This window comes from Fundulus heteroclitus, chromosome 10, assembly GCF_011125445.2.
Source record: "Fundulus heteroclitus isolate FHET01 chromosome 10, MU-UCD_Fhet_4.1, whole genome shotgun sequence".
Classification (NCBI taxonomy): Eukaryota; Metazoa; Chordata; class Actinopteri; order Cyprinodontiformes; family Fundulidae; genus Fundulus; species Fundulus heteroclitus.
Window position 1 is genome coordinate 23806590 of NC_046370.1, and position 16312 is coordinate 23822901.

Here is a 16312-nt window from a genome sequence, read left to right on the forward strand (position 1 = left end):
AGATCATGCTGTCACCATGATGCAAATAACTGTAGAGCTGGACTAATTATGGCCTACTAAATCTAGTTTTGATAGGGAAAAACAAACACGTAATAAAAAGCAGCTTTAGAAGTTTCAAAGTGTGTTTTCAAGTGAAGGTGATTGATTTAAGAATTTAGCTGACATGCACTTTAGGCTGAACCCTTGTGATTATTGGATAATAAGTCTCCAACACCTTGCTAGAATTACCAAATGTTCTCTTTGCTCAACGTACAAACCGCCTGAATGTCCTTGTTAAATACTGACATGAACAATGTTTTGACCCTGCAGCTGAATTTATAAGCTTGAGTATTGATTTGGTTAAAAATATATTTACTACTACTACTTTTGTTGGTTTATACATTTGTGAAACTGTTTATTAATTCATTAATTCGCTTTAAAATGATCTGTGTGGCTGGAAAGTTCCATCTGGATTCAAAAATATGGTTTGATTAATTCTTGGATGAGCTGGTTAGTTAGAAATAGTGATTGTTTACTGGTATCAAATACTTAGGTATATGTACTAAGTAAGCCTTGATAGTGCCTAACAACTCTTGGTGTCATATGTTCAACATTTTAAAAGCATTCATCAGAAATGAGGGTCCATGTTGGCATGTTAGCTGTCAAAGTGGATCACACTGAGCCAGGTTCTGCTGGAGGTTTCTTCCTGTTAAAGGGGAGTTTTAGTCTGCACTGTCGCTACATGTATGCTCAGTATGAGGGATTGCTGCAAACAATGCAGACGACTGTCCGCTGTGGCTGTGAGCTACAACCACAAACAAACCTTAATGGTTGGTACCAGGCAGAAGCAATCCATGCGTTCAGGTTGTTTAGGCTCAATTCTGGCCGCTGAAACTGAGACTCGTAGGACCCCGAAGTGTTTTTTTTCCCCCAATGTTTATTGTCCAAATGTGGTGAGCCTTTTAAATTAAAGCCTGAGTTTCCTGTTCTTAGCTGACAGGAATGGCATCAGTGTGGTCTTCTGCTGCTGCAACACTTCTGCTTCTAGGTCCCACATGATTTGCACTCAGAGACATTATTCTGCCTACTTTGGGTGTAACAAGTAGTTTTTAGAGCAACTGTTTCTATCATCTTGAACCAGTCTGCCCGCTCTTCTCTGATCCCTGATATCAATAAGGCAAGTTATGCCCAGTTACTACTCACTGAATATTTTCTCTTTTTTGACTATTCTCAGTATTCTCATGAAATACTCAGATCAACCAGTCTGGCAACACTACACTGCAAAAATGTATATAAAAACAACTAAAATGTTCTTAAAGTTAGTCTATTTGTCCTTGATTTGAGCCAGTAAATAAGATTATCTACCAATGGAATGAGTATATTTGCCCCTAAAATAAGATAATTAGACATCTTACACTTGAAATAAGATGATGGAGATGAATTGTTCCTATTTTAAGTGGAAAAATCTTATTTCATTGGCAAATCATCTTATTTACCTGCTCAAGGACAAATATACTCATTTAAAGAACATTTTACTTATTTTTAATTCTGTTTTTGCAGTGCAGCCATGTAACGTTCAATGTCTGTTAAATCCCTCTTCTTCCCCACCCTTCTGCTCACTTTGAACATCGGCAAGTCCGCTTCAACTTGCCTAGATGCCTAAATCCATAAATCATTTGATTGGCTGATTCACTATTTTTTGTTAATGAGCATTTGAACAGGGGTACCTTATAAAGTGGCCAGTGAGAGTAGATGTCATCATCATGAACGGGGCTTTAGTGTTTACTGAATCATTCATGTACCTCTTGTTCTGGATCTGAGAAGAACGTCAGGAACACCAACCTCACTCCCTCCGATCAGAGCAACAATCGTTATCCATCATAACTACCTGAAAGGCTGACAGATGAAGAGGGAACGTTTTCCATGATGGGAATCACAATAAAGATGATGCAATGTAGCGAATGGGAACACTTACTCTAAAATGATTAATTCCTGTCATCATCCTATGAATTTGGCTGCTCCTTACATCTCTCTTTGCCCTTCATTTAATGCGGCAAATGCTCTAATGGCTCTGTTTGTTCCCTAAGATTAACCTTTGGTTCTTGTGTGGCTCAGAATAACTAAATTGATTTGGAAATGATGAACAGGATTTGAATTCTCATGTTTAGCTGTCGAGGTCAGACTTGTGTTTTCCTCCCTTTATCAAAGGTCTGTCTGTCCTCCAGGAGGCAGAAGGATGAGGACCCTAATCTGAAAGAATAATTGGTACATACAAGGACACTAATTATTCTGAATAAATTAAGGATTTTTAGCACACAAAAGTGGAGTGAGGAGTGTTTGAAGGTTGCAGTTTATCAAAAAAGCTGAATTACCTTACTGGAAAAAAGTTATTTAAGGTCGTAAAAACCTTTATGTACTGGTAGATATCATCTGACTGAGCGCCTTACTGTAGAACAGCTAGTTGACAAAGTGTACTTTTCATATGCACTTTACATTTCTGAAAGCCAGCTTAAATGCGCCTCACAGAAAGGTTCCTGCCTGGATGTTGTCCACAATTTCTCACATTGCAACCACAAATGTTTTTTGGATTACCTGTGAAAGACTGACACAAAGTAGGGCATGATTTTATGTGGAAGTAAAATAATGTATATGGGTTTCAACACTTTGGCTGGTCTGCATTTGAATTTAGCCTCTCTGAGGCAGTGCTTTCTGCGGATCCACCTTATGCTCCAGTAACAGTTGCGAGTCTTTTGGGTCATGGCTTTACATGTTTTGCACATAACTCAAGCTCAGTCAGATTGGATTGAGAGTATTCATCCCTAAAAAATAACTTCTCAACTATTGCCACAAATTCTCTGTTGGATTTAGTTATGGACTTTCACTGAGCCATGGTAGCATGTGCATAAGGTCTGATCTAAAGGTGAACCTTCGCCCAGGTGTTTTGCAGCCTGCAACCTGTTTTCTTCCAGGATGTCCCTGGAAAGCTCCATTGAGCATCCCATTGACATCGACCCACCTCACTGCCCCTGCATAAGCATCACCACTGCATGATCAGAAATTATTTCAGGTTTCTTCAACAAAAAAAAAACAAGCTAAAGACTTTCGTTTTTGTCCTTCTGACCAAAGCACCCTTTTCCACATGTCTGCTGCATCTCATGGACCCACATTTCTCTCCCATAGAGGCCAGATTTAAGGGGAGTGAACCGCTAATAGCTGTCCCATGGCCAGATATTGCTACCTGAGCTATGAATGACTGCAGCTCTTCAAGGGCAGCTTTTCTGTTTAGGTGGTTTCTTCTTGGTGGGTTCGCCACAAATAAGGTGACGGCAGCGTTATGGTTCAGCAATTCATCTAGCTTTTCTGCAGAATACATCTGGAATACTCTAAAGATTTGGCTGGTCTATTTAAACAGCTGTACTCTGCATTTAGTGCATTGCTCCTGCATGCCCATCCTCTCCTGATACTGACACCCTCTGCTTGGTTCTCATCAACTTCTACACCACAACCCCTCCTTGGGCTCAAAAGGTCAGAAACCCTCTCTTCACTTCCCCCCTCTGTCCAACGCATGTTCAAGGAGCTAGAAGTTGCGCTCATAACTCAGAGCAGCAAGGCCATAGAGTGATGAGATCTGAGCCTAATTGCTAAACCTATATTGGCAAATAAAGATTTATTTCAATATTTACACATCAATCGTCAGCCTGAATATTAGTCTGCTTTGTTCCATGTTCTCTGAAAAAAACTCAGAACACCTTCACAGAACAGCTGGGCTTGTGTTAAAATTAAACAAGACACGTTAGAGACGAAGTTTACTGATTAGGTGAATTTTTAAGTATTTTATTTCGCCTGCTCTGTGCTCCAGCGTTACAGTATATAAAGCAGACCGCGTTATTCGTTCATGTAACATTTCAGGTTGCAATTATGTAGGCTAAATAAAGATCTAACCTTTTTTTTCCCACAAACTACAGCAGAAGGATAAGTCGTCCGGATGATCCAAAGGAGCAGATCGTAAGAGAAAGTAAATTTATATTTTTTATTATTTCTGTCAAAAATGGAAGAAAAAAAAATAATTTAAGTTAAAAATCTATCAGATCGTTTCATGCAGTTTACATATGCATAAATATCAAGGGAATATTACAGGAAGGAAGGACGTGCTTCTGTAAAGCTATCAGCGCAGTGTATCTCTTTCACTCCCGTTTCTTCTGCGTCACAATCACCACACGCTTTCAAAATAGGCTGAATATTTCACAGCACTAGCCTCTGAAACCCATTGCTCTGGGTCTCAAATAAATATGGATACCTCTGGGTGGATTTTTCTGCAAATACCTACAAGCAAATATTTGAGTTTGTTCAACCCGTTACACCACAAAAGCAATTGATAAAAAAAATAAAAATCTTAGGAACTAAACATTTCCTGAGAGAAAGGTGAAAAAAAATCGGCCTTTAGAAATAACTTTACGACAAGTCTGAGAGCATGCTTTGGTGCTGTTGTGATTTAAAGTGTGGATCTAACTTAAAATCCGGAGTGCTGCACTGATAAATACAAGAATTTGGTGTGTTCATATTAATGATTTCAACAAAGGCGTCCTCTTGTAGCCGTCTTCTGTACAAAGAGACACAAAGAGATTACCGGTGATCTCAGGCCATTAACCAGTCAGCTGTTTTTCTAGGTATGACAGTTGTGGTGTAAAACCAACCGTTCCTTTGTCTACATATTTTCCAGCCGGAGGTACAAATGAAACCGCGGCTGAAGTGGAGAGTGGGCAGATCACCATGCCAACCGGCGATCAGTTAAAGTTAATATTAAATCCGCTGCTTGAACCTTTCTGACGTGGACTTGTTGACAGAGACAGAAAAGTTTTTTTTTGTTTTTGTTTTTTGTGTTGTTGCTGTTGTCGTTTGTTTTCACCTCCAGGTTCTGCAGGTATCCTTCCTGCGGGTCGCACAGCAGCGAGGAGATCCGGTGGTTCTGCCTCATGCACCGGGTGCTGCTGTCCTTCCACAGCGGGAAAATCTGTCGGATCACAGTCATCCGGCCCAGTGCACTGTGGGTCAGCTCCAGAATCTCTGTGTCACTGATTTCCTGCAGCCGCGAGGCAAAGAGAGAAACATGGAGGAAGAAATTAGGGACAGAATGATAATATAATAATAAGATAATGGTGGGTTTTCTAAGGCAATATAGGATTTTTCTTCTATAAGAATATGCCACATTAATTATTAAGATTAAACAACCTGTTTTGAATAAAGAAACCAATCACAACAGGACATTCAAACTGTCTCTTAAGGAGCTTTCTCTATTCCTACACATGTTTAACTGCTACAATACATAGAAAGGCAATTATTTTCTGGGAGGTGTAATTATAGATAGTCCCCATCTATAGGAAAAGCACACCCGCTTGGTTCTGTTTCTCTTTATGCTGTCCTCATCCAATTAAAACATAAGGTTGTAAACACAAGTGAATCACATTTTGTTGCACAGTCACTGGAGAGAAAGCAGTTCAGTCTGACAAATAAAAGGCTTTAAATGTCAAAATTCATCTGGAGGTGCAGGAAAAGCAACTCGGGTACAAGATCCACTCTGTTAGCTCTGACGGATATATTATTTATTTCATACACATAAAAAGGAACAGCTGCTTCACATTAAAATACCAACCTAAACCACATGGTTTCAGTAGATGTAAGGGACAGACAATGATTATCTGTTGTATTGAGGTCATTTCTGAACTGCCTCACAGTTTATTCATTTAGAAAAAGAGACTGCGGGGCTCAAGTTAAGACCACCTTTCTAAAGTTCTAAAGTAAATATATTGTTTTTAACACCAGTTCTGAAATTGTATTATTTTAGGAGAAAATAATGAAGAAATTGTGATTTCATTTTAATTTCTGAAAAACAAAACATACTGCTACTACATTTTTAAGAAATAGAGCTCCTCAAATATGAAGTTGTTCAACAATTTATTCATAATAACTAACATATATTTTGGAATGTAGTGTTTTTAGGACATGTTATTTAAAATATCTATTTAAATAGAGATACAGAGATATCTCTCTTTTTAAATAGAGATAAAGTACACATACTTTAGTTTTACAGACCTTGAAATATTTCACTTTATACTTATACGGGTAATGATTTGCTGTTTTTTTATCAGATGAATGTCAACATTGGATACTAATATTTTTTTAACCATTTATCGACCCCAAGATGGAGACTAGACTCACGGATATGTTAAAGGTATACTATGCAACCGGGGTTGATTTTCCAGCGAGGCTCCCCCCAGAGGACGAAAGTAAAAGTGCACTGTCGTAAAGATGCTCAACTGTTCTCCTGGTTTCTCCGTCAAGCCAGGCGCGGTTGTTTTGAGCTTAGCAGACAGGCGAACGCAACGAAAAGTCGAAAAAACGGCAGTACAAACAATGACTAACACAGTGAAAGTATGAACATCAGGTTTTTTTTTTTTTTTTTTACCCAACATCAGGGTTTCCCGCAGTGCTATCTTGGCGAGGGGGCCGCCTCGCCAACATTAAAAAAAAATAAAAATAAAAATAATAATAATAATAAAAAAAAAATAAAAAAACTCTATATACTTGCATGTTTATTTGACGTTAACACGCGGTTCTTTGTTGTTGCTTTCGCGCATGCATATAGTGAATGGCAGGGCAAAAACACATGGAGTTCTCGCCGTAAAGCAAAACCGACTCTCGCGGTCTTGCACGAGACTTCTGAGCCTGTGGGTGCGGGTCGAGGGCTCTTGCAATTGCAAGTACGGTATTTCCCCCACAGACCACCAGGGAGGCCGAGAAAACCTTTGTTCGACCTGAAATGACTCATTTAATCATCCAAAACGGTATGGAGCACATTAATTAACTGAAAAATGTTGCATAGTATGCCTTTAACACAGTGGACGATAACCCCTCCATTTAGGCACAGTCAGGTTTCAGAGGAGCTGACGATGACAGGAGGTGAAGTACTAATCGTAGGAGTCGAGGCAAGAGTCAGATCAGAGCTTTGGCGGGCAGTGATTTTCTGAGAAACACAGAGCAACACAGTCTCCAGGAGCCGGTAAGGGGACTGTGAAGATAGATGCAATCCAGTTTGAGACCAATTTACAGTTTTCACTGCAGCTCATGCAAGATGAATGAGGTTAACTCTTCCGATGGAGGACTACATACTGAACCGTTTACACAACCAGCCATTAGGTCTTATTTGACAAATGCACCACCTACTGTTAGGTCATTTAATTAATCAAAGCAAGGCGCTTAGATTGCTAAAATAAATGTCTATAATTTTACTGTGTTACAGTAAATATGCAAGGAGCTCCATGAGGCAGGGTCTGGGTACTAATGCAAACATCAGTGGGGTGACGGATTAATCTTTAGTCTTTTCTTACACCAATGACCTAGTATTCATCCATAGTGTCAGGAGTCTGAAAATCAAATGTAACGGCAAAAAGAGACTTTGCTGTGAATCATTTTAATTTATTCCAGCACAACCAGGTGTAAAAGTTCTCCAATCCATATCAGGGGTTAAAATGGTCAGTAATGTTTTAGTATATGCTAAGAACAACTTTCAGATCACATAGTAAGAAGATATTTAGATTAGAACGGTAACAGTTGACAGTGCACATTTTTCTGAGCGTAGAAATGGGTTGTTTTACATACAAACCTGACATGCATTTTAATTCCAAGTAACTATAGTAACTCGTATTCACATAAAGCTGTGGAACATGTAAAAAAAAAAAAAAACAAGCTGAGCCTGGTGCTGCTGGTGGTTTCTGCCCGGGAAAGGAGAGTGATCTTCCACTGTCGCGACATGTCTGCTCAGTAGGAGGGATTGCTACAAAGTGAGTGACTCAATGCAATCAGCTGGGTTCCCATGGATAAAAACTTCTTCTTTTTTATTGAAATAACAGATTTAACTTGATTCCATGATGATTTTACCTAGCCAGAGAGCTTAGTTGCGTTTTTTTGGTCAACTTGCAAATAATTAAGATTTTTGGTACCTAGACATAGTTAAAAAAATGAAATAAATAAATAAATAAATAAAAACTTTTGTTTCCTGAACAGAGACACAGTGTTTATAAAAAACACTATTGTTTAACTGTTTTTTTTTTACTTAATCAAACTAACCAAAATAATTTTCAAGATGTTTTAGTTCTTGATTTTTTTTTTTTTCTAAACCAAATCCAGTTGAGTCAGTTCCTAAAACTAGCTTATTTCAGCTCCTAAACTGAATGAAGCTGCTTTTGTTCTTGTTTTTTGTTTCCAGCTTCTGAACCCAACTGATTTTACTGTGTAAACATAACCAAGTTTTTGTAACGCGTAATCCTGAAGAGATGAAGGTTGTTTTTGCTAGACCTAACAAAAGGGTGAGAAAGACACAAAAGAAAATACAAGCAAGTGGCATGCAATTCAAATACATGCCGAAAACAGTGTTTTCTGAGGTCATCTTGAATTTGTATTCTTGATGAACAAACACATAAATCATACATTTACTTTTCGCACACTAAAATTTAACCAATACTGCCATCTGTATATCTCTGCACCAAACCAAAGGGATGGTAATTTAAACCTCTGCGAGTAAAGAAAGACCAAGATATTGTATTTTTCTTGACGTTTGATCAGCATGGCAAAGCCAACAAGATACTGCATCTAAAAAGTGTTGTGTTTTTGATTAAACCTAGATCATGGGTTGTGTATTCACCTATATAAACTTATGCAAGTGGTAACAATATTAAAAAGCGCTTTTCTAGTCATACTGAGTACTCAAGGCTCGTTACACTGGACACACAATTAAGTAGTTGCAATCACAAAAGCACACATTTTCATGGAGATCAAAAGGAAATGTAAGGTTAAAGCTATAGTTGGTAATCCTGTTCAGAAACACTTTTTGTAATACTGGATAAAATGGTTGTTCCATCCTGAAAGTAGAAAATACATTATGTATTCACAAAAGACAGGTTAAAAAAAATAATTTTCTGTAACCAATCCATGCCTCTAGGTCCAAAGGGCATGGATTTGTCATAGTTCTGTTCCTGCTCTCACACCCCTCGGTCCCTCACGTTCCGGGGATATCACCATATTTATTGCTTGTCCCACATTATTATGCACGTTATTCTGACGCGCTCATGTAACACCAGTGTCCATGCTCATTCGTTAATAGTTTCTGCTTGCTGGCTGCACATGTGCACTTCTAGTGTTTATGTATTCAGTTAGGTTAGCAGCTAGGTTAGCCGTTGATTGTAGCTCCACTGCTCTCATCGTACACTTTGAACGTGGCAGAGAGACACATCAAGCGAACCACGTTCATGTTTATGAGAAGAAGAGGAAAGCCTCAGTAGAAAGTAATAAGACCAGAGTGGATTTGGGAGATTTTTAAGACGTCATCCCCCTGAAGAGCGGAAGAGCGAGGTAAGCAGGTCTTGCACATGCGCAGTTAAACAAAAGGGACTAGGGGAAAGTTTTGGAAAAAATCGCCAAACTTACCTTTAAGTGCCTTGATCTGGGGTACATTCACACGTGTCAGGAGAGGAAGGTTAAACTGAACCAACCGCTTTCCTTCTGCAAAGTGACTTTTTTTCTAATGATCCACTGTCTCCCCAAACTTTCAAAACTTTGTGTAGTTTATGAAATGTTCAATAGACCAAATTACTAAATAACAATTTAATTTAAATAATACTGATAATCAGGAAGTTAATAGAGTTGTTGTTGTTTTTTTAAAGATTTATCTACCTGTTCTTTATGAACAAAGCCTTCCAACTCTCACCACATACAGACCAGAAATTATATGTTGCTTTTGTTTCATGCAATTATGGAGACAGACGAGAAGGATGAAAAAGGCAAAAGAAAAAAAAAGAGAAAGAAAATCCCCAACAGAGGAACATGGCTCTGATGGATTCAGTTGTCAATACAGGTGAAGACTTTAACGGGTGCAGTGAGAGTAGCCGTGATGTAACCTGGAGCTGGGGTTTTGTTCAAGAAGAATTGGATTTACATTTCAAAGAGAAGCGCTGGTGTCATGTACAGTTGTCTCATTTCGTCTCGTTGACGGCGGCTGTTTCCAATAGGTACCTCAGGTAATTAGCTTTTGTTCGACATGGAGGCGACATTGCATACAGACATGAGAGGAAGACGCGAGGGGAGATACAAAGTGTTAAAATAGAAGGTTAAAAAGGTGGTTTTTGAGTAAAGGTCTCATGGTTCTGTGGACGGATTTGTATGTTTTGTCTTGTTTAACGTCAAGAACTACCACTAACCGGTAGCGCCTTATGTTCAGCCCAAACTTAAATATCTTACAGCAAACTCTGGATTACATTTATTTCAATGAAGTTCAGCTGGGTGCGAAATAATTTCTATGTCAAAGTGGGTTTGTAAGAGGGATTTACATCTGCTCAGCATTGTTGTCATGGCATGACCCAACCCACTATTAGCGTTTGCATTTATTTCATTGTACTAAAGTCGTTGGAACACTCTTATCCTCATTTCAGCTGTGACCCAAAGAGTCAGCAGCAACAACGGTAGCCATCAGTTGTATTTGTGAATTATTCTGTCTGACTGACATTGTGATATTGTGTGACTCCATTAAACAGGTATTTGTAATCCAGTCAGATGTCAGTAGCAGAATGCATTTCAGAAAGATTCAGTGAGTGAGCCTCTTGTCATGAAATCATCTTTTTTTTTCTTTCAGAAGAGCCTGTTCTTCAAATCCTTTTCTTCAGGTTAGTAGAGTTGACTGAATGTGTTTTATTCATGTTTCTGTATCTAATTGTCACATTTTCATTCCCTCCCTCCCCCCTCCTCAGCTCTAGGATCTTAGACAGAAACAGGTCTTTTTTTTTTTTCTGAACTCTGAGCATCAGAGCAGCTTCGGTGTGCTCATCAAATGTGTTGTGTAGATTTTTGGCTGCTCCCAGATAGAACCTGACAGCTGCTGCTTCACAGACTCAGCTCACCCATGAGCCTTCACCGCGACCCCGCTGAGATCTTCACAGTCATTCTTCCCTTGCTGCCCGGCTTTTCGTCTCTCTTTGACTATCACTGCTACTTTCCCTCTGTTTTACAGCTCTTTTTGGCTCAAATGGTCCCATATTTTTGTCTCTTTGCTGTCTTTGTGAACTGTTTTTTTTTTTTTTTTTTTGCTATTTTAGAGCTGCTAAGAAGAGTCAGTGTAATCAATCACAACAGCAATGATAATCCTTCAACATTCACATTTTTAATTGACATCATTGCTACCAAGCTGCTGTGTGTGACGAGGGTCCACCGGTTGTGTTACGCAGTGTTCATTTACGTAGGACTCTGCGTGTGCATGTTGAATTGATCAATTTTGGCTCCAATCACTGGTTCCCTGAACTGTAGTGAATTAAAAGCCTGATTCAGAGTCAAATGAGCCGGATACTAAACGTTATTCAAGGTTCTGAAAAGCTGAAGTGCTCTAGAGCATTAATGTACCTCCAGTTAGGCGACAAAACAGAGAGTTTTTATGCTCAACAGTTCCGTTACAGGCCACATCAAGCAAATACATCACGGATGAGGAGCATCCGTGGAGAAGCTGGTCAGGGCCAATAGAAGGGACAAAGAAAGCATCCGTTTTTGTTAAGCTGCTGGATGCTCTAGGTAAGGGTAGTCAGAACAGTTGTCTGCTACATTTTCCCTTAATTTAGTGGTTATGGAAATGCTAAGATGCCCTTTTGCCTGATAAACTCTACCTGTGTGTTCATGTGCAGATGTTGCATGGTTGACGGAATCGATTCCACTTGATTGATATTAAATTGTGCATACGATTTCAAAGCCTTATGAATAATATTTAAAACAGAAACTAAAATATCCATACAGGTAATGGATGCATTAGCAGCTAAATTTACTCAGTTACATTTAGTTGAGCAACCTCTATCCACACATTGTCTGCAACCGCTTATCCTTGCAGGGTCAGAAAAAAAAAACAAAAAAAACCTTCTAGGAGTAGTTTTACTACTTTTTACTACCCTTACTTCAGTACCAGCCATCAAATTATCCGCAACAGCACTTGTCCAAAAGGTCTGCTTGTGTAAAAATGGCTGATATTAAAATAGAAAGTGACATAAAAACACAAAAACTGAGATGAAACAAGGAAAGTAGAGACTTGAGGGGTTTAATGAAAAAAGAAAAAAAGTGCAGGAGGTCAAGCGTCAACTAGAACGAAGTAAGTCCCTTCAATATTTACCAGCATCGCACCGTTACCCAGTGGACCAGATGTATTTTTTTCCACATCCATTAGGCTCGTATTAAAGACGCATAACGTCTCTGACAAATACAAAGTCATGTTATGTTTTGGTAGCGCCATTAGAGCAGAGGGCACACAGAGGAGAGTCCAGATGCAATCTGTAGAGCGAGCTGAGGAAGGGTGATCAGGTGACAGTCGTGGTGAGTGAGATCAGGAGAAAGTACCTGCTCTATAATTAAGAAAAATACAAGGGGTTGCCTGAACCAGAGCACGGGGACAGATCCCGGCCTTTTATTTTCCAGCATGTGTCTGTGGCTGGAGGTGAGCAAGCCTTTAGTAAAATGAAGATACCACTCTCCATACCGCAGATGAATCTGGACTTCAAAGACATCATAAAGGATTATGTCACAAGACCAGATCAGCATCGGCATTTGAATCAAAACCTGTAACTCCCGCAGTCGCCTAATACTCGGATTGTTGATTTTGCATCATACTATAATCGATGTAAACCTGCGGTAATTGCAAGCAGTTAGGTATAAAATAGCCAAAAGCTTGAGGGAGAAGAAAATGTGCTTAGATGCTTAAAACACTGAGAATACGAGGTGTTAGAATTTCTAAAAAAATGTAAACACTCTTCTGTCAGGAGATACCTCCATAAATTCACAAGAATATTTATTGAATGAATTAATTGATTTTAACACAACTGATATAAAGTCCCCCTAGGACTCATTTAATTTACTTTGGCTCTGTGATTTTATAATTTTATAATTTACATTTTGATTATTGTATAATTTCTGTAAAGCTTATTTTTGGGTTAAATAAAAACCCTGTTTTGTGAACTTCTGCTTGTGCCAGACTGTCCTTTACTGCTTGGACCATCACATACTCATTAAGAAGGTGTGCTGTGTAAAATAATTTGGATAATAATAATAATACTTTGGATAATAATAATAATAATAATAATAATAATAATAATTAATAATAATAATAATTATTATTATTAGTAGTAGTAGTATTAGTAGTAGTAGTAGTAGTAGTAGTGTTATTATTAGCCTGTAATTTTCTGGCATGAGCAGAGCTTTGGAAATTTGATCAGTTTCAATGAATACAAGTGCTTAAAAATCCTTAAGAATTTGTTCAAACTTAGCAGAGTTACCAGAATATGGTTGAAAAGCGAACTTTGGGAAAGGTGTAAACTTCTAAGCTTTTCCTGCATCAAGAATATCAAACAATAAGGTGGACCTAAGGCAGGAGTGTCCAGGTTTTTGATGAGTTCCTGCTCCAAAACACTTGAATAAAATGGCCCAGTTACTCTTTCATCATGTGATCAGGATCTGAAGTGGCCTAATTTTGATCCATTCATTTATTTGAGGCGTGTTGAAGCAGGGAAACATGTAACAGTTGAAGGACACACGTCCTCGAGGACCGCAGTTCAACAGCATCACACCTTGCCGAGAGGTTGGTTTTGTTTCATCCCATGTTTTTGCAGGGAAATCGACAAAAAGCTTATATAGAGAATAATTCAAATATTTTTTTAAACATCAAACTGTTCTAAATTTCAGTTTTACCATAAATGACCACAGGGTGGCACCATGCTTATCTGTGGTGTTTAAAGTTTGTGTCACGTGGGCCAGAAAAGTCAAAAATATTTCTAAGCCAAAGAATTGATATATATTTAAAAAAAATAATAATCGTCATAAACAATCGTGTCGGAATTTTTCTTTTTACCTGCTCAACAATTAACTAAACATGTAATATTTGATTGAAACAGTACTCAGATTTATTTTTAGAAAATAAGTGTTTAAATCATCGTAGATCCAAAACGTAAAGAGGGTTTTGCAAGGTTGCTTTTTAAAAGAAATGTATCCAGTCGGCAATTGTTTTGGGCTTAATTGAAGAAACAAAAAACAGATTTGGTCTATCCTCAGCAGGCGCTGAGTTGCTCTTTCTTCGGAAATGCTTGCTGTATTTAGCTAAATTTAAGAAACTATTCAAAAGCAGATTTGTGTGCGCTAAAGTATGCCTTTGAGTAAAAGTCCCTGGACTGACGTGGTTTTATTAACTATAACATTAAAAGCATGTTATTTTTGTCAAAGATACATATTTGTGTTGTAACCAACATTTTTCATTGTGAGAAAGGTTTAATCTGCCTGGAACAGTTTTGCCCCGGTTAAAAATAACAAGCCTCAATCCGAACCAGCCACCTTTGCTAGAGGGCCAAATTTGTTTTATGGTTAAACTGCCGTTTGGGGCCCACACAAAATTAGTCCAGGGACTGCAAATGACCCCAAGTCGCTCTTTAGTAACGCCTGCTTTGCATCATAATGAAAAACTAAAAATGCCGTCTTTATTGTGGCTTGGGTAGAAAGTGTGTCTCGTGGATTCAACACCTTTGCGCTTACCTCGTTCACAAACACCCAGTGACTGTCCTTGGAGGCCAAATTTGTTTCCACTGCCTGCAAACACACAGAGAGAAACAGGAAAAGTTTAGGGCCATTTTTCCAGGTTGATGTAAACTTTCCTATTTGTACTGAGAGCTGCTGTATTACACCAAGGAAACATCGCCTTGCGGCCCTCGTATTTGCTCAGCCTCTGCTGATTCCATGACGGGTTGTTCTTGCCAAATGCCAACCAATAAAAGTTTTCCTGAGAGGACCGGCCCAATACTGGAAACCCTTATCAAGGCACTGCGAGCTCGTCTGGTTTCGGTGCGGCTGTGTGATAATCCTGACAGCATCCAGCTTCCAACCGATGATAACGAAGAGCGGTGCCGATAAGGTCTGCGCTTCAGTCTGAGTCCAGCAGGGAACTTTTGGTACCGCAATCTCACATTCCAGTAGCGGCAGACGGAAAAATTCATAACTTATTTAAAAGAAAGTTTACTGACAGGTGATTAAAGTCATATTTTTACTTCTAAGTTGATAGGAAAGCTTATTTATACAATACACGTGGATACAGTGTCACACCGAGGCACTGACTTACAGATCTGTATCGACAGAGTCTTGATATGCAGTGTATCCATATATGTCTCAGTTTTAGACGTACAAGTGATTGTTTCCAATTTGAGGAGGCTTCAAATAGAGCTGCACAGACTGAATTTAATCAGTACACGTAGCCTACAATAAACGTCTTTGTTACTGGCTTTCAGCACAACCCAGAAGTGAATTAATCTCCCTATAGTCATACCACACAATCAGAAAATGTTGCCGTTGCAGAGATGTTGGTTAAAGATTATGTCTGTGTGCATAACAACACGCAATGGCTGGCAGCATATGGTCTGAATACACAGCCATGTGGGTGTGCAGCCTCCAGGCTCCTAGGAAATACGCGTCGTTATTAAAAGAACACTGTACCCACGTCTGTACCTAATGATCTGGACCATATGAAGCAGAACGTCGTCATCATTTAAAAGGATAATAGGAAAACAGACAGGAGGGAGCATCTGGTCTGTGAAGGGAGTGAACCACACTCTATGGCAGGGAGGGGAAGAAAAAGGTAGAAAAAGCATTTTGTGTGCTGTGATTAGCGACAGAGACATAGCCAATTGAAAACATGACACCCCATGAAAGCTTATGTGTTTTTCTAACATATTTGGACATGTGGATATTTACTATCACTGTTAAAGTACTAATTGACCCCTGCAACATAAATAAATGATCAAAACATCTAAAATTGAGGTTAAAATAAATCCTTTTTAACATTTTTGTAAAATGCAATAAAAATCCAACGTTTTTTTGTGTGCAAATAATTGGGACGACCCCTTGTCCCCCTCCCCCAACGAAAATAGCAAAAATGAAACACACAGGTGTATCCCATCAGGTGCGCATGATTGGAATATCATTATTAAACATTCCCAAGGTGTGCTGTGTTTAACTCTCAAACATTTCACTTAGTGTGCTTCTGGGTCGTACGAGTTGGGTAAGGGATTCAAAAGAAGTCTCAAAAGAGTTTGTAATCAACAATCCCACGTCTTGGTTTGGCCGTCAAAATTAGTTCAGTCTAAAAAAAGACACAAGATGCTGATAGAAATCTCAACAGATGCTAATATTTCATCACATGATCTACAGGAGTATCTTACTATTGCTGATATTAGAGTGCCACAATCAATCTAAGTGTTTATGTTGTAAACCGTTTCGGAAT

At 38.7% G+C, this 16312-nt stretch overlaps 1 protein-coding gene across 1 annotated transcript in view; it reads right to left on the bottom strand.

The window, feature by feature from the left end:
- The window catches only part of LOC105939594 (glutamate receptor, ionotropic, delta 1a), a 332951-nt gene that overhangs the window by 106437 nt on the left and 210202 nt on the right, over positions 1-16312 (bottom strand). The window contains exons 3-4 of the mRNA XM_036142376.1: positions 14575-14628; positions 4886-5059 (exon numbers count right to left, since the gene is read on the bottom strand). Coding sequence (XP_035998269.1) covers positions 4886-5059; positions 14575-14628 — 228 coding nt within the window. The remainder of the gene's footprint in view (positions 1-4885; positions 5060-14574; positions 14629-16312) is intronic.